At 42.0% G+C, this 23,299-nt stretch overlaps 1 protein-coding gene across 3 annotated transcripts in view; it reads right to left on the minus strand.

Annotated features, from left to right (window-relative positions):
• Window positions 1-3,080: 3,080 nt before the first annotated feature.
• The window catches only part of P3H2 (prolyl 3-hydroxylase 2), a 154,600-nt gene continuing 134,381 nt past the window's right edge, over window positions 3,081-23,299 (minus strand). Inside the window, exons 9-15 of one of the 3 annotated variants that reach the window (XM_057737884.1) lie at window positions 17,006-17,133; window positions 16,347-16,442; window positions 15,656-15,806; window positions 14,668-14,785; window positions 13,349-13,424; window positions 8,873-9,013; window positions 3,081-4,149 (exon numbers count right to left, since the gene is read on the minus strand). In XM_057737884.1, coding sequence (XP_057593867.1) covers window positions 4,057-4,149; window positions 8,873-9,013; window positions 13,349-13,424; window positions 14,668-14,785; window positions 15,656-15,806; window positions 16,347-16,442; window positions 17,006-17,133 — 803 coding nt within the window. In that variant the 3' untranslated portion in view covers window positions 3,081-4,056. Of the gene's footprint in view, window positions 4,150-4,171; window positions 5,199-6,874; window positions 7,753-8,872; window positions 9,014-13,348; window positions 13,425-14,667; window positions 14,786-15,655; window positions 15,807-16,346; window positions 16,443-17,005; window positions 17,134-23,299 lie in introns of those variants that run through there. The other 2 variants (XM_057737885.1, XM_057737887.1) reach the window with 2 other exon arrangements.

Raw genomic sequence — 23,299 nt, forward strand, 5'->3', positions numbered from 1 at the left:
CGCAGCCAATAAACAAATAAAATTTTAAAATAAACTTAAAAAAAAACAAACACACCATGATTTACCAGGGAAGACGGGAAGGAGGAGTCTCCGACAGCACGAGTCTGCAGCTCTAACCCAGCAGTGAGCTCAAACGGCGGCGGATGCTACGTGTGTCAGCGTGTCTGAAGAAATCGCCCAGGTCCAAAACAGAACGGGCCCTTGTGTCTCATGTTGGGAACATCACATTATCTGGGAGCAGAAGGTTTGCGGGTGGGATGAGGGGCTGTGTGGGTAGGTCGCTTCACATCACAGGCTGCTCGCAGGCTGTAGCCAGGCATCACAGCCACGGGTTCAATCTAACTTGTGGTTTGGGGGGTTGTGCCAAATGGCTCCTGTTTCCCCGAAGAGCTTTGAATGCGGGAACAGTTCGACTTTGTCCCACGTCTCAGCCACGCCGCTGTCTGTCACCTCGGGACGCTGAATTCTTGGCACGAAGGACTAGTGAGGTGGCCCTCACTACTTCCTTTCTTGACATCAGAGAGGAAGTTGTTCCCCGTGGTGTCTTATGTGAGATAATTCAGCATGTCTACTTCCATTAAAATTCATAGCTACATGTTATTAAATGCAACTGTCACCCCATGGCTTCTCCTCAGCCAAAGAAGTGCCCCAAAATGCGATGCACAGATCAATGAAGACTGCGATAAAACGAAAATTTCCTTGTCAAGCAGTTTACGTTCAGGGCTCTGAAGAAGGCACCCCACACATCCGAGAAGATCGCTCTGTCCTGTGTCGGGGTTTTCTCAAACAGAAGTTGAAGTTCCAGATGCTTTCTGCCTTGGAAGGAGAGGAAAATGACACCTGACTAGAACTTTCTGCCCTTTTGTGAGTCTCATGAAAGCAGGGCCCGGCACCTGGCATTCGCGTCATTGAATTAGGCAACCAAATTCAATACCTCTCAGAGGAGAGCACAGGAGATATGACTTCACACACCAGCAGGAAAATAAAAGAGGAGGAAAAAGTTAGATTTTACAAAAATCTAACTCTGTTCTTTACACGAGTGTTCTATTTTATATTAAACATGCCTGGGAGCAAACAAGTTGGCACTTTATTTCTTCCCTCCTGTTTAAAACACTGGGTTTCTGCCTCAGACGTGGACACGTCAAGCCCAGTGAGCACAGGCTCTGACGTCTCTTCACCGCTCTCTGTTTCCTCATCTGCAAAATGGGCATCGTAATCTGGGCCCAGAACACTTCCTGGGGTTCCTAGCCTGAGAACCTGTTCTGTGTCATAAGCATTCAATACGACAATGCAGGTGAAAATAAAAGCCCTGTAAGACTGCAGGATTTTTATACAAGGGATAGTCATTAAGACAAGGGGTAGTTCCTCAAGTGATATTGATAGAGAGGCCTGGACTTGGAGTCATAACAATTGGGCTTTTTAGCCTGGGCTGCCTCAAGCACATACAGCACTTTTAAGTGAATTAGCAAAAGGCACCCCTTGTGGACACAGTCCCGCAGGTCCATGGATTGATGAGCAGGTACCATCTTTGGCCACACAGAAAAAGGCATCCCTTCCTCTAATGGACGCTGCCCTGTGCCAGGATTCTTGTACAACTCAATTCAGCAGCCCTGGCTCTTTCTGCTCGAATTCGGTAACCATGCAATGATTTTTCCTACCTCTGAGCCTCAGTTTCCTCTCAGACAAAAGGATAGAATTGAATTGTGATTTCTGTGGCCTCCTTCAGCTCTAAAAACTACAAAGATTCTAGTGAGTTTTCCCATCCTTCTACACAAGGGGCTAGACACCCCATAGATTGTGATTTCTAACCTCAATCTTTTAAAAATCACCTGATGACACTCCCTAATATTTGAATGAAATTATGTACGGTTTTATGTGGGGCAGATTAAAACATAAATGCTTGAGTGTATACGTGATGTCCCAGGTGGAACCCGCCTGCAAAACAGGAATAACGACTCTGTGTTGTCAGCACCAGCACAAGATGGGGATCTACCCCGACGCCCATCTCTTGAGGCCTCTGCTCACCGTCTGTAGGGCGGAATGGCAGACTGGATGCTGGAGCCCTGGCCTCTCCCAGAGGGCGCAGAGCACCCAGGAAGCAGGGACCGCAAGGAGCCAAAGACTGTTTTCTTTGTTGATACCTGTTGCCAGCAAACAGAAATTAGATCCTTGGCCAGATCCTCCTATCAGCAAATCTGAGTGTCAGCAAACACTTCTCAGTCAGAGAGCAGACAAATACAACCTCCCTTTCCAAAGCTGAGGGATTTTCAGCCCTAAAATTAGGTTTCAAGGTTTAAAAACCGCACATACACATAAGGAACCCATTCACAATTCTCAAATACCAGAAGAAAATTTGGTTTTACTTGTGAATATATCTAAAATCAGTTTTATGGTTTGTTTTGTTTTGGCTTTGTTTTGTCTTTAGAGCAAGAGGCAGGGCTTTTGGAGACAATTACAACCAATGATGTCATTTTCAGAGGAGGAAACTGAAGCCCAGAAAGGGAAAGAGTAGCTCCAGGTCACACAGCAGAGCATATTTGATCAGGCTGGGATTAAAATCTAATGCTCTTTTTACTCTCCCATGATGAAAAGGCAGCCAGGTTGGGTGAAAAACAGATGACATATAAGTCATTATGACTCAATTTTTCAGTCTCAAAGGAAGAATGTTCTCACTACTACCCGAGATCATAAATGGCAGAAAGTAAACGTGATTTTTAAAAAATGTCTTTATCTGTTGGTTTCCTTAAGGGATAGGGCCTCTACCACTGCCCAACACAGAGGCAGGTGATTTCCCATGGGTTAGCGAAGCAGACACCCTCAGCTAGAACGACTCCAGTCCCCACCCTCTAAAACATTATCTTTGCAGTGTCATCCTTAGAGTTGGCACCAAGGACCAGACATTCTCTGGATTTACACCAGTTTGCTAACCATCCTTGTTTCTTCAAAAGTAATGCTCCCACCTTCCTTGCAGCCCCCGAGCACCTGCCAGTAAAACTAACCATGCTCCAATATTACCCCTGGGTGCTTCCCAAAGCTCCTGTGGGACCACAAAACCGTTACCTGGAGATACACCAAACATTCAGGGAAATATAAACAGATGCCAAATATTAAAACAAGGCTCCCTTTATTAAACACATCAATACAAGCACTAAAACCCATGAGCTGGAATGCACCGAAGAGGAGGGGCCCCCAGAATATACACAGATGAAAAGGGGAATCACTCAGAAATCCATTTTCCTTCTTCCTGAAGAACAAACAAAACATTCCTTCTCACCAGTGGACCCCGCTCTCAGGCAACGTGGCCATGCTGCCCCAATTCCGGTGAGATTAAAGATTTTCTTCCAAAGTCCCTGGGATGAAGAGCTATTCCACTTCAACCCCTGTACAACATGTTTATAGACACAATTCCTAGGGCAGTCCTTTCTGGTGCACGGTGGAGGGCAAATCCAAGCTTCCAGTGTTAAGGGTGCTCTCTGCTGAAAACACCAGAGTCAAAAACTCCACCCGGGCCCTGGGAAGGCTGAGCCCCTCCGTCTCATGAAGTCCTCATCAGAGCCATTCCTTGGCAGCGCCTGGGGGCCCTCTTGCCAGCAATACCTGAAACAGTTCTGACCTTGCCATGGACGCCTCAGAGTCAAAGTCATGGCCGTCAGCCCTGGGAGAGACCGTGGCTGAAAGGTGCAGAACCAGAAAGGCCCTCTGAGTCCAAATCACACGCTAACTTTAGAACTGGGCACACACGGGAGCTGTAGTTTCGCCAAGAACGGACTTATTCTGTTTGAGTTTTAGGATCTGCAGCAACTGAAGAGTGTGTGCGTGTGTGGGGGTGGGGGGGGGGGTGGGGAGGGGGTGACTGGGCTTTGAGGGATGACCTACCGAAAAACCAAGACAGACAGACCGAGTGAGGCAAAGCAAGCACCCTTGGGCACAGAAGGGAGGTCTGGTGACGCCTATTAACCTGTTCATTTATACCGTGGCTCTGTACAAAAATAAAAAGGTTCTCATAAGATTAACGATTTAAATAAATATCTGATAGAATACTCTTTTTCTCATTTTTTATAGCTCATCTTTGGGGTTGATACTTGGTTCGTGCTTCCCTTGCTGTTCTTGGTCCAGAATGGCGATCACTTCATCGGCCTGTATTCGCTCCTGCAAAACAGACAGCGTACACATCGCTGTTACACCATAATCATCAGCCCAGTGTCAGATGCGTCCCCAACACTTCCAGGCATCTATCTGCACGTGGATGGGCGCTAAATCCGGCTAAGGATGGAAGCTCATCTCCGTCTCTACCCGAGTGCCCTCTCTTGACTCCCCTGGGTCCTGAGCAATTACTTTCCAAGATTTCTCTCTTGCCAAGAAATCCTGTATATTCAACTGCTGACTCCCCTTTCTGCTTTGTGACCCACAGAGATCTCCAATTCAGTTCTCCAGTTCCGTGTTCAAACTGAATTTACCTTCTTCTCCCCCACAGACCTACTCTGTCCTCTTCACGTACTTCCTCTCTCAGTAAAGACCACCACTGCTCCCCCATTGGCCTCCAAAGCCTGACTCTGGTTTCTTAGATCTGATACGTCACCGAGTCCTCTCTGTTCCACCTCCTGTTTCCTGCCCCTTTCTTTTTCAGTGCACATGACTGTCCCCTTAGTTTAGGCCAGTGTTTCTCAAGCTTGGCACTGCTGACATCTTAGAGCAGATAACTCTTTGCTGTAGGGGGCTGTCCTGTGAATTGCAGGATGCTGCAGCATCCCTGGCTTCTGCTTACTCTAGGTAACCAGTGGCATCCCCTCCGCCCAAGTTGTGAAAACCAAGAATGTCTCTAAATGTTGCTAAATGTGCCCTAACAGGGCAAAATCGCTTCTGCTTGAGGACCATGGGTTTGCACTCTGTCATCTCTTAACTCAATTGCGGAGCCAGCTTCCTCATCGATCGGTTTCACACCGCCTCCCACGTGCTTCTGATGGACCCTCTGCACTTGAATCAGGACCCCTCCCCTTCTTGCTCCCTGCTCACAGCCCTCACACAGGCCATCGCTTGGCATTCCAGGTCTAACCTTCATGATGTGCTTATAAGGACTCTGACTCTTCTCTCTTCCTCAGCTCACTTTGTCTTCTCCTCTCACCCCCCTTACTCTCCACCTTCCTGACTTACCTCGAGGTCTCTGAATATAGCACTCTGAGAATTTTCTCATCCTGCTCCTAGGATTTAAAGGATGCTTGCATTACATCCTATGCTCTCTCTTACCCCCACACCAATCCTTCAGCAGGTCCAGTTGGTCTACCTCCAGAGGACATCTTCAACCTCCCACATCTTTTCACCTCCTCTATTATGACTCTAGTCAATGACGTGTTAGCTACGGCAGTCTTTCCTATTCTGTCACTCTTGGGACTGGAGGAGGTGAGGAAGGAACACGGCTTCCCCCCAACAGTTAGAGTAGAATTCATATTTCTCAACCGGCTTGTCCAGTTTGGTCGCTGCCTCCTCTGTGTCCTCTTTTCAGCCCACTCTGCCTCGAATACCATGTTCTGGCCACCCTGGCGTTCTTTGCATCTTGAGCATTCTGTGCTCCTTCTTGGCTCTGGGCCTTTACAACCTCTTCTCCCCCTCAGATGCTCCCCCCAGACCTTGATCACGGTTGACTTCCTCTTCTCACTGTCTGGAGGCTCTCACATCTCGCCACCCGCTCCTTTCCACTCTCAAATCAGTTGCCTTGTTCTCTTTCCCACGCATCATTCCTCATTATCTGCAAATCCCTCAATTATTTATGCTTTTACTTATTTGCTGTCTTTTTCCACTAGAAGGTAAGCTCCATGAAAGCAGGGAATCTTGTCATTTTTGGTCACTGTTGTATTTCCTGCGCCCAGAAAAGTTACTGGCATTGGCAAGGGCTGTATTATATATAGTTGGTGAATAAACACAGAAGTGGATGAAGGGCTCTCCCTGTCTAAAAGGTCTTTCCCTAAAGAAATCATGCCCATCCTTTAAGGCTCCTGTCAAATCCATCTCCTCAATGAGGCTTTTCTTGGTTTCTCTTTTCTATCCCCTAAACACCATGCATTTTTGCCTCTAATAATTTTTACCGAACTTTGCCTTGTGTTTTAATTACGTGGGGCCCAGTATGATCTCCTCACTTTGACTTCAAGCTCCTTGAAAATAAAAGTTATGCCTTACCTAGTTTGTATTTCCTATAAGGAGTCCCTAGCACAATGCCCAGCATAGTCAGTTATAAAAAGAACTATTTTATGACTTAAAAGCAAAGCCTCTTTTTGCCGTACAGCAGAAATTAAAACAACATTGTAAGTCAACTATACTTCAGTGAAATTTAAAACAAACAGACAAAAAAGCCTCTTTTATTCAAGAGCTTATAATTGAGCATGATGGCATAAAGGCACCTACAAGGACCAAATATACTAAATAACAGAAAACTAAATTCTTGTCATGATGCCCAAGTAACAGGCATGATTACTACTCTATGAAGAAGGGAGAACACCTTGCTAATTAGTAAACAGATGTAGATATAAAATTCTGTGATCCGACTTCACAAGAGACTGTTGCAGTCATGTCTCTCCTAAAAGGAAATAAGTTCAAGAGCTAGAACTCTCTCTATAAGGAACTGAAGCTTCTAATATGGGGAATCCTTAAGAATTTATGATGCTAAATACTCCTTGAGAATTCAATGCCTCTAAAGTAATCTATAACAAGCATGGAAGTCTGCGAGCTCTGATCACATCTTTTTTTTTTTAATTAATTTATTATTTTTTGGGGGGTACACGAAGTTCAATCATCTGTTTTTATACACATATCCCCATATTCCCTCCCTCCCTCGACTCCCCCCCCCCCAACCCTCCCTCTGATCACATCTTGATAGGCAGGTTTTCTTTGCTCAGGGATTCAACCTGAAAGGAGGTGCCTGACTCAGGGACTCTCAAACTTTGTTGCACATTGAAATCACCTGGGAAGCCTTTTTAAAACGTCAGACACCCAAATCAACTAACCCAGAATTTTTAAGGATGGGGGCTAAAATGTCAATAGCTTGTAAAGATCCCCAGTTGATTCCATTGTGGAGCAAAGTCTAGGAATCACGTCAGGCAAAATTTTCCTGGTAGTTGCAGTAAACTGCACTCTGGTCATTTTCTCCTGTGACCACTAGATGTCGCCTCAGCCTGGAGACTGAAGAATTTTCCTACTGCTTTCCAGGTTAGGAGGGAGCAAAGAGAACTTTGTGTTAGCTTATTATAATAGAAAAAAAAATATCTTGCAAGAGAAGACTGAGATACTGAATACTAAAATAGGTAAAATGTTTGTGGGATTAAACACTAAAGAGAAAAAAAAAAGTGAGACAATTTTTCAGCAATGTATCTCCACTGTGTCCTCATACACCTAGACTCCTTATTCCAGGAGTGATGTGGGGGGAACGCTGGCATTTTGGACACGGAGACGTATGAGAAGAGCGGAATTTCAGGTGAAGGAGATTGCTCAGTCCCCCGCGAAGTTTTCAGAACCCTGTGTGCTCCGCTCCTTCTTGTCAGAACCATTCGTTTCACTTTCTGCCCCCGGCTATCATCCTCTGCTCTCTTAGGATTGCGCTTAAGTACGTCTTCCCTGCTATACCCCTGCAAATGCAGAGTGCTGTCTTCTCCCCATCATTTCCGGGCAGCCTCTCCAAGCTCCCCGTGGTCAAAGCTATGCTTTGTTCAACTGTGTACCTCCAGGGCCTGCCTAGTGGAGTTTTCCAGGCACGTAGTACATCTTCTGTAAACATTTGTGAAATGAATGAAAGAATACGTAGGGAATGCTGTCTTAAAACTGAGTTAGGTTTGATAGCAAAACATATATGAGGTAGAGAAATTCATTTTAAACGGTTTCTGATGAAATTGGATCCAATTTAGCGATCTAAAGAGGGAAATTGGTTAGAATGCCATTTTAAAGACTAGAATTTCATAGCTTCATTGAAACTCAAGGCTGGTGGAGACTTTGAAGTCATCCGGTTTAGCCCCTGCCATGAAGTTTCAGGTTCAGGTTTGGCGTTTCATTCCAAGTAGTTGCTGAGGCTTTGACTGGAGCAATCCAGTGACAAGAAACTCAATACTTCCAAAGAAGACAACTCCACCAAACAGGGCTGACAATTTGAAAATTATTCCTTATGTTGAACCTAGATTTTCCTCCCATGGGCTTGTATGCACAGGGCTTAATTCATCCCTCTGCAGCTATACAGACTAACACTGTAACCTCTGACCACAGCATCCAGAAGGATGAGATCATGGTCTATTATCCAGGTTCAGTGTCCTCGTCCTCAGCTACTTCTAATAGAATAATAAAAGTATTTTAATATTTAATAGTAGTAAATAATAAACTTTCAGGTCCCCTCACCCTCTTCTACAAATGTTTCATAAATTATTCAGCGAATTTTTTACAGATTTGTTGAGGAAACAAATCAGTCTTCTTGGTGACCAGGAGAAAATAATTCCTCTCTCCTGATGCTGTAATTTATTAATAAACTCAAGACTAATTAGAGGCTGCCGAATATCACTGAGATGTCTATTTTTGCAAACATTCACTTATAAAGCCCCATCTTATTAAGAACTGCATTCACAGCCCTTCTTTTCCTCAAACTCACACTACAAACATCAGATATGTAATCGCTAGGTAATGGATCTGATTAAGAAAATTTGTTCTTGCTTAAAAAACAGAGCCAGTGTTGGAAATCAGACAAAAAGATCCTGTAGAAGTTTTTCTCTTTTTTTTTTTTCCCCATGAACTCTAAGATCCCTGAAGGGTTATGAATGAACTCAAAGGACTTTTCAGACACATCAGTTCATGAAGCAGGTCTATAGGGTGTCTCGCTGGCTTTCTGGATGGGTCAGAAACTCACCAGTTCTCTATAGAGTGGGTCCAAGGTAAACCACAGAGCCACAGCACACCTCTGGCCCTTGGTGACCGCCTTCACCCCATGCGGGTTCTCTCCGCCAGATGAGAAGCTGATCATGCGCCCACACTTTGGTTTTATAGAAGCCTGAGAAAGAAAGCGAAAATTTGACTTTCAATTCCTATCTTATGAGCATTTCTGCGACCCCCTTCTCTGTCCTCCTATTGAATTATTTGGGTCAAGCTTTGAATCAAAGAATAATGGAATCCTGGGGTTGCAGAAGGCATAGATTGTTTCAAATTTCCTTATCCGTAAAACAAAGATAAGGCAAAATAGTATTGATTTTAGAAAATAAAGTTTTCAGGTGAAACGGTTGGCATAGTTCATGGCAAATGGTAACCACTCAATACATGCTGTGTCGGTGGCTGGCAAACTCCATGAAAGTGGAGGCTCTCTTTTTTAATTCACTTCTCTAATTTTAGCACCAGCACAGCAACTGGCCTAAGGAGATGTACATTCAATATTTGTGAAATGACAAAAGCATATCAAGGGGACATCTAGAGTGCTGGTGAATTCTTATAATTGTTCTAGGTAGTGGTTCTACGGGTGCACCCTCTCTAATTCCTCATTGGTGTATTTACGGTTGGTGAACTTTTCATAGTACAAAAATTTTAAAAAGTTAAGTCTAATCCCATGTGATACTTTAATTCCTGTTACAATATTCCTGCTCAGCAGTCCTTAGCCAACGCTTTCATACCTCCAGTGATGAGAACACACCACCCCTTTGGGTGACCCATTCCATAGCCTCCAGGGCTCTGAAATGATGGGCACAGTCCTTGCAAGCGTGTGCCTGGCCCAGGTGGAGCTGTCCACTAATGGTTAGGTAGGACAGGGTAGAAGGGAAAAGAGGCACTGCTCAGATCAAACAAGCAGCCTCTCCAAAATGAGTCAGCTGAAACAATGGAATATTAGGGGTCTTGCTTCCATGTTTAAAGCGTCTGATCTAAGCAGAGTTCATTTTTCTTTCTGGAGAAACATAGAAACGTGACTTATTCCATAGCACGGCTTAGAAAGAAAAGCAGGAAAGTGGTACCGATCATTTTACTATTTGATACGACGGACCTGTTCTAACTAGCTATTTTCTGAATCGAATTGAGTTGATACACGCCCATCTGAAGAACCGTTGGTTTCCTTCACCATAAAATGGCTGTTTTTTTCACTACCAGCTTCAGGAATAATATTTTGAAAATTTCCTGAAGTCCTTGACTGTTACCTAACTAGGTACTCCCAGACTGCGACCAACATGTGGAACGTTGACATAGGCAGAGGAGTCAAAGATCCGAAGACCCAGGTGTGTGTGTGTGTGGGAGGGTGTGTGTGGGGGGGTGGGGGTGTGTGTGTGGGGGTGGGGGTGTGTGTGTGTGGGTGTGGGTGTGTCTGGGCGCCCGCACTTGCGCTCAAGCATGTGCTAAAGGGAAGAGCAGAGAAAAGCAGTCAGTTTCTGGTTGCTCTTCTATTCACAATAACTGAGGAGTGATTTGTCTTTGCTAAAGAGAGTCGCTTTTCTTAAGCAGCTTTATCAAAGTGACTTTCTGATGTAAATCTGGAGAGTTTCCTAGTTACTGGTGCCTTCAGTATCCATCCGATTTTGTGTTCCTGGAGAAGGAATTTGTTGTACATTTCCACATAGAAACAGCAAAATAACTGATACTTCACGCATAAGAAGCAAGACAAGAAAGCCTTCCTATACACATGGCTTTAGGATCTAATTTCGAGTTTTCTGAGCTGCTCATTCCCTGGCGTTGGTCAGGACTTACTTAACCACACGTGGTTGCTATTGCTCCTATGAGATTACAGAGTCTTGGCATCAACATCTTACAATACTAAAGGGAGGGTGTGTGGACAATTTAATGCTTTGTCTCTGATGGAAGAACTGAACGTATGTTGACACATAAAGAACTTTGGGACAGTTTAGGAAAAGAAGCGATCAATTGCCCGAAGAAGTTGGCATTGGTTATATGCGTGTGGGGCCACAAAGGACCAATCTTATCCAATGGAGAGCATCACCTCTCATATCACATACGTGGAGGAATAAAACAAGATCCATTGGTGACATTGCTTCTAAGGGAAAATATATTCTGAAGCTTAGATAAATTATTGTAAACATACTTTTGGAACACAGCCTCACTGAGTTTAGCTTTTCATGAGGCAAATGGAACTCATTAGATTTTATCTTTTTCAAACTTGCACAGAGAAACCAAAATAACTAAATACCCATTTTTCACAAATATACTGTGTGTGAAAATAATTCATGTTTCTTCCAAGTATGATGAAAGAAAATTCCTTTTGCTTTGCATCTAACTGATGATTAAAGTCAGAGAAGGCTCTGTGCTGTACTTGTCTTGAATAAATGTAAATTTTCAGCCAGATTCAATAACTGTACAATTTCCAGATTTTTCCAAAGCAAAGAATTTAGAAGACTTTTCTTTCTTGTGTAGTCCAAAGCTGGGGCATTTCCCTGCTCCAATTTTCCCTCCAGAATCAAAGCAGGGAAGACTGAAAAGGAAAACTATTTCTCTTTGTTATTGGCACTGGTTTCCTTAGAATTTCAATCAACTACAAAATGCCCCCAAAACTTCACCATAAGCATTAACCTGAAGGAGAACTAATTTGGGAACAATGATCTCTAAACTTGGAGCTTTTTTTAATTAAAACATTGTTTAAATTAGTTTTTCTTTTACTTTTTGGGGGGATGGTGGTGGTTAGATTCAGTACTTTTAAAAATAGCTACATCTTTATTTTAAAAGTATAAATCTCTTCAAGGGGAGTAGTATATGCTTCTGCATCTTTAAAAAGCAGAATGACAGTTAACTTGCATTCAAAAATTGGTGAATTCACCCATATTTAATGATACATTAAATTAATGATTCATACGTATCAACAGTATTCCTGGCTTAATTATTTTCAAGCATTTGAGCATCTCCAAATACAGCCACTAGATGGAGTAGAAGCAAAGAAATCTTTTCAACCACCTGTCCGATTTTCTTTCCAATTGTGTGAGATGCAAACATTTTTGAACTGGTTAGCAGATCTCAGAAATGAAATGCTTTCTGCACAGAGGCTTTTCAAAAGTTGATATTTCTGTATTGGGATTTAAACTGAGCCCGGAGCCTCAGTCTTGATTTAATTTCCCAGATCATGAAGCATCAAAATACTCCCATGTTAATATTTAAGCTTTTGACAAAAAAAGTGTGAGGTACCATGACCTTTTAAAAATACAGTATATTAAAATGTATGAAATATTTTTCTTAGTTATATCCATGTTTCTGGACAATTTTAACTAGAATTCCCTAAGGTTTTCCCTTTAAATCCAGTAATACATCGTTTTTATATCATCTGCTTACACCCTGGTAGTATGCCATGAATGATACTAAGAAAAGGGTAGGTACAAAATATGAAGGGAAAGACATAAAACTCAGAAAAAATGTTGTGGAAATAGCTTATATAATGCAAAATCCTTGAAGTTTATCACATACATTTCTCAGCTATTTCGATTTTGCATGGAGGACAGAGATATCTCATAATCTATTTATAATTCAATTATCTCCTCAATCAGAAAACCCGTTTTTTTCTACCATGGCATATGCTGTTCAGCTTAAAGACCAAAGATTCTGGCTATATGGTTTATAAGTGCTCAGTAGGCTGGTTTTCCAGAGGTATTAGTTTGCTTAGGAAGATGGTGGTTGAGGTGGGATGAATTGGGAGATTGGGATTGCCATATAGACATTACTAATAAGAAAAAAAAATCAAATGGTGCACTTTAAATACATGCAGTTTATTGTATGTCAATTATATCTCAACAAAAGTTTTTTTTTTAAAAAAAGGAAGATGGTGGTTGAGTTTAACTTTTGATTTTTGATCTAAGAAGGTGTGTTTAGAATCTCATCCAAAGTATGAACATATGACACATATGTGTCTGTGTGATGTGTATAAATCAGTTTTCAAGTATAGGTTTACTTACCATCAGAATTACACACACACACACACACACACACACACACAATAATTTGGATAATGAGGGGTATGAAGGCCAGTGCATGCAGAACACCAGGGCACTTGAAAGCTTTTCTGTACAGTCATTTTACTTGTCCTAGTCGTAGGTGATTTAAGAATAGGTGTTTTTATGTTTCCATAAGATTACTTGACAAAGAATCAGAAGACCTAGGTTCTGGTTCCAAGTCTAATACTAACTAACTATATGATCCTTAATATGTATTCTTTAAATTACCCATCTGTAAAATGGACAAGAAGATTTTTATCGATGACTCCATTTCTAACATTTTATGATATATACATTTACTGGATCTCTCTCCACTTCGTGAATTCTCAAGCTCGGAAATATCTGAAATCCAGCAGTCCTGGGAAAATGGCAAAGTTGAGACTGAAAATTCTAGATAAACTTGAAAGAATAGGCTTGCTCACAGTCACAGTCTTGGCATCCATCTCAGTGAATATGAACTCTCCTCCTTCAAAGTCATCATTCATATACAGGAGAGCACTGCAAGAAGAAAGGGAAACCATTGGTCCTCTTATATGCCTGCACAGCACCACCGCAGAATCCTGGAGACTGGGCATGAATTCGTACGTTTCCTCTGAACTAAACATGAAAAATGATTGGCCTCCTAACCCTCAAGAGTAAGATCAGATGTAGGGTCATACCCCTGAAGTATTTATTTATTCCACTTACATGAAAATTTTAATCATATTTCAAACTTCATCTCACACTTCACTTCCTGCAAATAAAATCTAACTAGGTTTAATCTAGCCCTCTGACCTTGCCCACAGAATCTAAAGGTCTCTTCTTTCCTTTTATACTAATAACTCTAAAGGACTTATTTTGTCCTTAAGTAACTGGAGAGCTCCAAGGGGTGCTGCCTAGCCTTGAAGATAGGGGGCGCTCAATAAACGTTTTTGTATCGAGGACAGCGTAGTGATAACTAACACATTATATACGTGGTGACTACAGCTCCTGACTCTTCTTTACACAGTAAAATATCATTCAATAAGAAAAAACCATTTTTCTCTCCTGTTTCCAGTTTATTATTTACAAAATGCACACATACATAAAAGATGTGATGAGATGTCTGTACCTGTTGAGATACACACTCTGTGTCCTCAGACTGCGATACACATACCACAAAGGTTACGTTTAAGTGAAAGCCAAGTGAGCAAAAAAAAAAAACCATAAACTTTACTTTTGATATTAAAACAAAATGGGCATTCCGTGGAAGAGGATACAAAAAAATGTTCAGGGACATTTAAGATAAAATACGAGATGCTGAAGTCACAACTTGGTTGTGGCAGCTGCTTTGGAAGATTATTTGAGGGACTTCCCTGGTGGTGCAGTAGTTGAGAATCTGCCTGCCAATGCAGGGGACACAGGTTTTATCCCTGACCTCGGAAGATCCCACATGCCTCGGAGCAACTAAGCCCGTGTGCCACAACTACTGAAGCCCGCATGCATAGAGCCCGTGCTCTGCAACAACAGAAGCCACTGCAGTGAGAAGCCTGTGCACCGCAAGGAAGAGTAGTCCCCGCTCTTCTCAACTAGAGAAAGCCTGCATGCAGCAACGAAGACCCAATTCAGCCAAAAATTTAAAAAATTAAAAAAAATTATTTGAGCATCTCTGCTTCATCAAAATGAATGATGATGACAGGCAAAGAGATGAACTTTCTAGTTTCCACGGGGTTTCGATAACTGTTAGGCAAAAGCTTTCTTTTGAAGCAAGTGCTGGTGGTACCTATAATCCCGGAATGTGTAAGCAGGAGGCTCCTTCCAGCATTCATTGGCCTCTGGATCCAACAGGCAGTTGTCAGCATGGATAGGATGGCTGAGATCATTTCTTCTCTCCTGTTGACCTGCCAGGAAAGGGAACAGGGAAGCATGAGAGATGGAGTGCCATAACCTCCAAGGGCAAAGTGGACAATCTGTCTGTCTCCTCCCATGGCTGGTGTACCTTGCAAATTTGAGGAGTCAGAAAGCCAAGCGAACTAAAGAACACTGGGAAAGCACAGTCCAGAGACTCTGGTCCTGCTGTGATATGAACATGATGTAAAAAACTGTAGACAACTTACGCCTGTCTCTTCAGCTATAAAAGTTCTCTGATATAAATATACATACAGAAATTCCATGCATTTCAGGGGCTGTGCTTTGTATGGGGCCGTAAAAGGATGAGGATAAAGTGCAATTGTCAAAAAGAAAAGATTTGATGCAGCGGAAAGTTCACAACTTAAATTCTACTTCCGTGACGTTCTCTCTCTCCTCCTCCTCAGGAAGGTGTAGAAGAGAAGATGTAGAGAAGAAACAGTGATGCCAGGGAGTGAGGAGGTCTCTGCCTTTTTAAGAACATTTCTTTCAATGATTCCTTCATCTTCTACTCCTCCCCTCAATACTTGCGGACATATGGGGACTGTAATTTCCAGCTTCTTGAATCCTGAAAAGTGAAACCTAAAAGCAGAAAAGCATTTTTCTGTGTGATTGAAGCAAGCAGAAGAAACAGATTTGAAAGGGAAAATAGGCAGAGTGATGGTCTTCTAATGCTTTAGGAGACCAAAAAGTAGAAAAAGGAGGAAAGGAAAAATTCAGAGTGAGTAAGCTTCTTTTATTTTAGAAATGTAGAACCCTTCTAAATCATTAGTCTGACATGTTCGCAGAGCTTTTTTCTGCATTGTTTTCTTTCTCATTTCTCTGTGGGTAAAAGGGAACAAGTTCAGACTCTGGAATCTCACCAGACAGGGCTGTGCGGCAGACCATGTGTGTATAGGAAAAATACAGGGTTGAGTTCAGCATGAAATAGGATTCGACAATCTTTCGAGCCTTCTCGCTGATGTCATAAAACAGACGGGCACTCTTCAGGGGGACTCGACCTTCATAACCAAACTGAAGAAAAAGAAGAATATTAGAAACCACTGGGGTGACTGGAGGGCTTGAGGAAACCAGATGCTAGGTTTTATTAAGCCAATATAGGACGCTCATCTCTCTGTTGGCTCTGTTGTAGGAATACTACTACAGACTTGTGGATTTGGGTTAGGAAAATTAGCCACTGAAATAAATCTAATCATAGAGGGAAAGTTAAAAGCTAATCATCCCTGTTCTCTATGAACACTTTCCTCACTCCTCTCCAAAAACACTTCTCGCAGTACAGAACGATAACTTGATGGAGTGTGTTTTGGCCATCGGACCTTGAGCTTCTTGAGGACGGGGGGTTGTGTATTATTGGCCAGATGCAAATTTAGGAAATATAAAGTTTGATAAATTGATAGCCTAATGGAGGAATGAAAGAATGATTAAAAACAATGAAGTTGCCCTTTCATACTTGCACCCTACATTCCAAACGCTTCTCTTCCCTGTATCTGCCCTTCCCAGAAGATCCTGGGTTGATGCCTAGGAACTCAGATCCAAAAGAAGTTAGGACTTTACTTTGAGTGCTTTCAGGACAGTTGCACCTTCAAACTTTTCATTGGGTGTATGGGGTGAAGTTTTTCCTCTGTATCCATCACCAACAAGCATGATTCCCTGGAAGGAAAACACAAGATGCTTTATTAACGAGGATTATGAATTCATCACATCTCCCTTTCCGCCTTGACTGTCAGAAAGCTGAGGACCAGAGTCAATCACTCAGAACCATCCCCAGTTTATGGCAGGATCCCGGTATCATTCGTTCCTCCAATGGAAAGGGGGATTTTTATTTAACTTTCACCCCATACTTTCATTATAAAATGTCACCACCACTTTCTGTAGAAATCGGTAGAATATACATAATTAATATATTGGTTAATTGTTGATAAAAATAAAGAGATTTTCCCAGCGACTTCATATGATAGGCAGGGCACATGCTGGACACAGTTGTCCTAGGAATTAAGTCACTAACTTTCTTCAAGATCTAATAGTTATGTCCAGAGCTGGACAAAACGACAATTACCCCAACCCAAAGGCTATGAAAGTGCCTCCACAAGCAATGTCCTTCCCCTAAAGAAAGTGACATTTCAGGCCTGGTTCCCTGATTCCAAGCAAGCCCAGGACCAAAGCACTTCCAGGCTCAGGCCAGGCCAGCTCAGAGTCGGGCCCCTGGTCCTCACACTGGCCACGCTGTGCAGCTCCCGGCACTGTTCTTCAGACAGGACGTTATCCAGGAGGACGCGCTGAGTCCCGTTCAGCTGCTCCGAGTTGTAGACAAATGTGATGTTCTCATAGAGCAGAGGGCCACCTGCAGCGACAGAGCACGTGGTCCTCCCTGTTATCTCTGTCCCAAAGCGGGAAGCCCAGAACACCCAGAAGCTTTCAATGTGCAGTTCAGGAGAGTCAGTTTCCTCACGAATACTTAGGAATAAAAAGACAAATTACAAATTTGGAAGCCTAAGAAACGCAATATGGATTCAAGGAAAAGGTACATGTCTGGCTACCAGCTTTCCTCATGATGTCATAATTAATATATTACATTTGTATAGGATTTGGGGGTTGATAAACTATTTTTTCACTTGATTCCAGGAATAAGCCTGCAAAACAGCCTGGGCATCTCATAGGATTCTGCTCACTGAAGACTTTCCAAAATTTTCTCAGCAGTTGGCCCCTCCCTTCTTCACAGCCCTCAGTTCCTATCTCTGCTACAACATCTCACACAATTATTGGATGACGTGACCTCAGGGTCACGTAAAGACTTTTAAACCGCAGGGCAACCAAACAATTGAAAAAAAAGAAAGAAAAGAAATTACTTGATGACGTGTTTGTGTCCTCAGTTCCACTGGTATCTAGAGCAACACCTTCACCAGGTAACTCAGGGAGTAAATGCACATCAGGACAGTCATACCCAAGTCACCTGACTCTTTCCCAGTCTTCTTTCCACCACCTACTGACTCTAGATGGTCTGACTTTTGGAATATTTCTTTTTCTCTACTCTCTGGGCAAATTATGTGTATATATATATATATATATATATATATATATATATATACATATCTACATGGAATTTACATATATATAAATTATATATACATATACACACACAGAAGAGTTTCTTGTAGGTACCTCTCTCTCACTGGACAGAGCATACAACTTTATAAAATTAGCCCCATATAGGCTCTTCAAAGTGTGATGCTTTGGAGCTATGTTTTTAGGTGGTGAAATTGCAAAATCTAGACCCAACATGGTTCCTTCCGCACAGAGAATAGGACTGAAGGACCAAGCCTCTGATGGTGAGGAAATCTTCCAATGTAGCAAAGTACAACTACCTTGAACCAGAAAACTGAATAGAAAAGCAACACTTGTTTTTGTCTCTTAATAATCCTAAGGGATCTGATGCCTGTCAACAACAGCAGCTCAGCACAGGGGTGAGGAGGGCTCCTCCCAGCCTCCCCTGGTCGAGCAATGGTCACCAGCTCACTGGTCTAAGACACTTCGCTGAAGGAGAAAGAGACAATTGAAATTGATGTCTACTCACTAGCTTTAAAGTAGATTAGTCAAACTAGGGAATAACACTGAATGTTATTAGTCCAGTTGGGATAAAAGAGTCACTACAGCCCATAATTAATGGACTATTAAAATAATGAGACAGTGTTTCTCAATCTTGAGTAATGTACGGTTATCCGCTGAAGCAAAAGTTTCCTAAGAAGCTCCAGTGCTGACAAATTATTTATACTGCGATTTTCCTTCCATGTTTCCAATCATAAAACTATAAGTATAGCATTTATTTTTATAGCTTCATACAACTATCAATCGCAAACCAATTTACAAGATTAAATAAAAGCAAGACCATAAAACCAGCTAAATTCAAATTAACACTATTAATAAAATGGTTAATGTTCTTTTGTGGAAACTCAAAAGCAACGTTCCACATGAATATTCTACTGAGTGATCTGGCCCGGGTTCTTCTAAGCCAGCATTCCTCAGAGTGCTTTTGGTGTGTGATGACTCACTCTACTACAAGTTTTCTCTGTTGAAACTACTATGGGATCGTAGTGGACCGTGGTGAATTTGGGCCTTCATCTGGTCCTAATACATTATTCATAAGTTTGTCCTACGTCATTTCTTACTAGTCTTTGACCATTGAAGTGTTATTAACACATGCCAATGTGACAGTAACCGCATCTGTACCCACTGAGGTATGAAATCTCATGACATCCTTGGCTATAAGAGGTTATTCAGATGACCCACTAGTTGCCCCTCTTAATTTTTCAACTGGCCATCAAAATTTATGAAAACAGAATTTCTTGGATCCCAGGAATATATCCACAAGCTCACAGTTTCAATCTTTTGGGTGAATAAAAAATACATATATATATATATATATATATATATTCAATGTTTCTCAAACTTTGTTCTACATAAAAGCAGAAAAGCTTTTAATGAAAAAAGTTTCTTGATCAAATATGTTTGGGTACTGGGTAAACAAAATTTAAGAGGACTTCTTGGAACTTTTAATATATGAATAGGCATTATGAATATCCTAAGTATCAATATAATATGCAGCAGTTCTCACGCCCAAATGAACACAATACCCACCCTTTCTTCCTTCCCTCCTTCCTCCCTCTTTCCTTCCTCCCTCCTTCCTTCCTATGGCAGAGAGACTCTAGGTTGGCCCCTACTGATCACCTCCTCCTGGTACTCACAGGTGGCTGTACTTTGCTTCCCTCAAGTATGGGTGGGGCCTGGAGCTTACTTCTAACTAATAGAATAAAGCAAAGGTAATGAGATATCACTTCTTTGCAACTCCTATCTTGCTGGTTGACTCAATCTGTTGCCTTCTCAGTTTGCAGTCTGATGAAGCAAGTGGCTGTATTGGACAGGCTCACACGGCAAGGAACTGAGGGCATTCTCCAGCTAACAGTCAATCAGAAACTGAGAACCACAGTCCAGTAGCCTTTAGGAACCAAATTCTGCCATCTGAGCTTGGAAGGAGATAGTTTCCTAGCTTTACAAGAGACATCAGTCCTGATCAACACTTGATGGAACCTTGTGACAGACCCTGAAGAAACGGACCCAGCCCAGCTACCCCCAGAGTCCTGACCCACAGAAACCATGAGCGTGTAAATGTATGATGTTGTAAGCTGCTACATTTGAGCTAATTTTTTTCACAGCATGGAATGGACCTCTTAACAAAAAACACTGTTTGGGAAAGGTTGCTCTAATCTATATAGTAAAGATTCAGAGCCAAATTGAGGCATTCCCTCAAATATTCACAAGTGAATGGCATATTCCATTTCCATTCAGAAACAGAGAGAGAGATGTTCCTTCAACAAGAAAGACAAGATACTTGCAGGTTCACTGGAAAGAATTTCCTAATATAAAATTCAAACAGAAATGGAAGACAGACTAAGGGTTTAGTGGACTATGTTGGTTTGTACTTTGCCGTGTTTTTCTCATTTTCTGTATTGAGAGTATATCTCTTTAAAGATCAACTCGATGATGGGTGATGACTTAGAGGGCTGGGATAGCGAAGGCGGGAAGGAGTTGTGGGAGGGAGGGGATATGGGGATATATGTGTAGACACAGCTGATTCACTTTGTTGTACAGCAAAAACTGGCACAACAGTGTAAAGCAATTATATTCCAATAAAGGGCTTAAAAATATATTTAGCTTGTTTTCAAAACATGACTTCAAAAGTTACTTTAAAACATTCCGAAAAATGCCTACCATGCTCAATCTCTGTATAAGTATTTTTTATTATGATGATGATTATTATTGAATTGGTAAAATATGCCTGGTATATTGTGTTAAGGTCTGAATGAGATATCTCAATAAGCATACGGCATAATGGAGTATGTTTAAAAGAGGTTTACTGGGATATTACACAATTTCCCCAACCATGCCGTAAGTAACATACAAAGATCAGGTTAAAGGACAGAGTGCAACACAGAGTCTAAAATACCTAAACCCTAACAGGTTCAGGCAGAATCTCAACTAGAAATCTGCCTTTCATGTAGCTAACACACCCACCACTAAGCATAGAGTTTCCTACAGAGGTTTCCCACATATACATTTAACAAAAAACAAGTAACTACACACTAACCAAAAGGAAAAAAAAATATAAAAGGAAAAATAAATCCTGCCATTCAAAAATGCAAGTCTACCAGCCTACAAATGACTAGTAGCACACCAGACAGAGAAAAACATTAAAATAAAAACAAAAATGTAGTCCAATAAGTTGTGGTTCCTGGGATCTGATCTGATGGCCTCAGCCAACTCTTAACCACAGCCCAAGGAGATTTAGTTGAACAACTTAATTCTTCTCTCATTCATAAAGTATGTGCCTGGCTCTGACTCTCCAGCTGCAATAAAGAGGAATTATCTAGGAAAATGCTCTTTTGTGTTCACTGCCTACGGCACATGGCAAGAAGATATATTTTACCATAATTACGACAAGGTCATATAAGTTAAGACGGGAGTGTGCCAACAAGCGCTTATATAAGCACAACCCTTTACAGTTTACAAAAGACTTTCATATTCATCCTCTCCAAAGAGTTGCTATCCTTCTGTTACAAGTAAGGATCATAAGGCCCAGAGAGAATGAGTCTCTAGTTACCCATCACTCTGGATAACATCAGACTAAGACAGGCTTCCTGATTCCAAGTTCAAAGCTATTTTCCTTATATCCTCACTGACTCTGGGATAATTATCGAGCAGGGCTTTTGGAAACCTGGTGGTTGAAAGAAGAATGGATAAGTGACAGATGTTTTTAATAAGATGACACGCATATTCCATGGACTGGAGTTACTCTGCGATGAAGTAGCCCTGAGTCACTCCCATGTTAAAGCCCGGGAGCCATCCAGTATGAATACTACTACACACTGTTAGGTAACCAGAGCAGACGACAATCTCTTTGTGGAAGATGAGAAAAGCTGAAATATATCCTAATCTGGAAGCATGAATCCTCTCCTGCCTCCCTGACATCTGCTTTCAGCCAGACTAAGATGTTGAAAGGTTTTCTGATTGGGAACCTTGCCTCTGTCTACCACTGTTCTTAATTTAGACCCTATTTTGATCTCTACTGACTGCACAGAAGGCGTTCTGGTAGGTTCCCAGAGAACATCCTAAGACCCATTAGCTCATTCAACTGCAGAAATGATAGAATTTGGTAACCCAGTCAATCATGACCTTTCACCATCCTATGTAGTTTTCCATTCTACTCTTCCCATTAGGTTTCTTAGTCATTTGTTGGCCATCAAATCCCCTGGTAGCCAGGGGAAAAATGCTTTGAAGTGTGGCAACTGTCCTGGAGTTTTCCAAACTTTTACAGCAAAGTGCTGGCTTATTGGCATGTACTTCCTGGGTGATTTCTTGGCTTAAAAGGCACCATGAACTCTGGCTGACCATGAAGCTCTCTGGCACTTGTAAAACGGCTTGGGCTTTGTGACTGCAAACTGAGGTCCAGGTCAGATTAGATGAGCATATTATCCTGTTTACTGCCTCAGACTGACTTGGAAGCTGACGAAGGAAAGGGCTGGGAAATGTGAGAGCTGTAGAGAGCCAGAAGTTTTCAAATGAGCTAGAGGAATGTGCTGACAGCTCTCTTGTTGGGGAAAGAAGGACTGTACTTCTTCTCAATGCAGGTTTTTGAAGACCTCTTCTTATCTTGCAATTATTTGATCAATAGGAGATACACTTCAGATATCTAGACACTTCTATGTTCCATCATCAGGTGAAGAAGAGAAAATGGGATCTGGATTCAAAAGCCTGCTCAAACTATCAGGAGCTCTGAGGCTTTGGACAGGTCACTAAATCTCTGTGAGGCTCAGTTTTCTTGCTTGTGAAGTGGGGGACACTTGTCTCGCAGGACATGCTGCCAGTATTAAAATGAATTGTGTACACATTTGCTGGGAAGATTGTTAAACATATAGAGATAATAGTAATTGTTAAGGATTACTACTGTTGTTAGTACTACACTTGCCAATAATTTATGATTACAACGTTTGGCTCTATTTACAATCTACTTCTGGCAACACTCCACCTATGTCCTCCACTCATTTTGAGGCTATGTAAGGAGGCATCTAACATCCTGCTCTCTCCATCTCTGTGCCTTTGTGGCATTCGTTTTATCCACTTGAATGGCTCCCTCTACACTTCTGTCAATCCATTCTAAACTCTACTGATTTCTCAAAGCCCTGATCAGATATGCGTCTCAAGGATCTTAGGATAATACAATATCCCATGTGAACTGTCTCTTCAAGTTCCCCGATACACAATCTATTCCATGCCCCCTAGCAACTCCCCTCCGATGTGCAAGAAGTAAGCCAGGGTACTCAGCTGAGGGCAGTGATGATCACACAGTCCCGGCCAGGCTCACAAGACTCCTGGGAGTGGATTTGGAAGCACTTTTGTTGAAAACCAAAGGTAGTGATATACACACCTGAGGCATTCTTGTTTTTAAGACTTGCTTT

The sequence above is a fragment of the Hippopotamus amphibius genome, chromosome 6 (assembly GCF_030028045.1).
Source record: "Hippopotamus amphibius kiboko isolate mHipAmp2 chromosome 6, mHipAmp2.hap2, whole genome shotgun sequence".
Lineage (NCBI taxonomy): Eukaryota > Metazoa > Chordata > Mammalia > Artiodactyla > Hippopotamidae > Hippopotamus > Hippopotamus amphibius.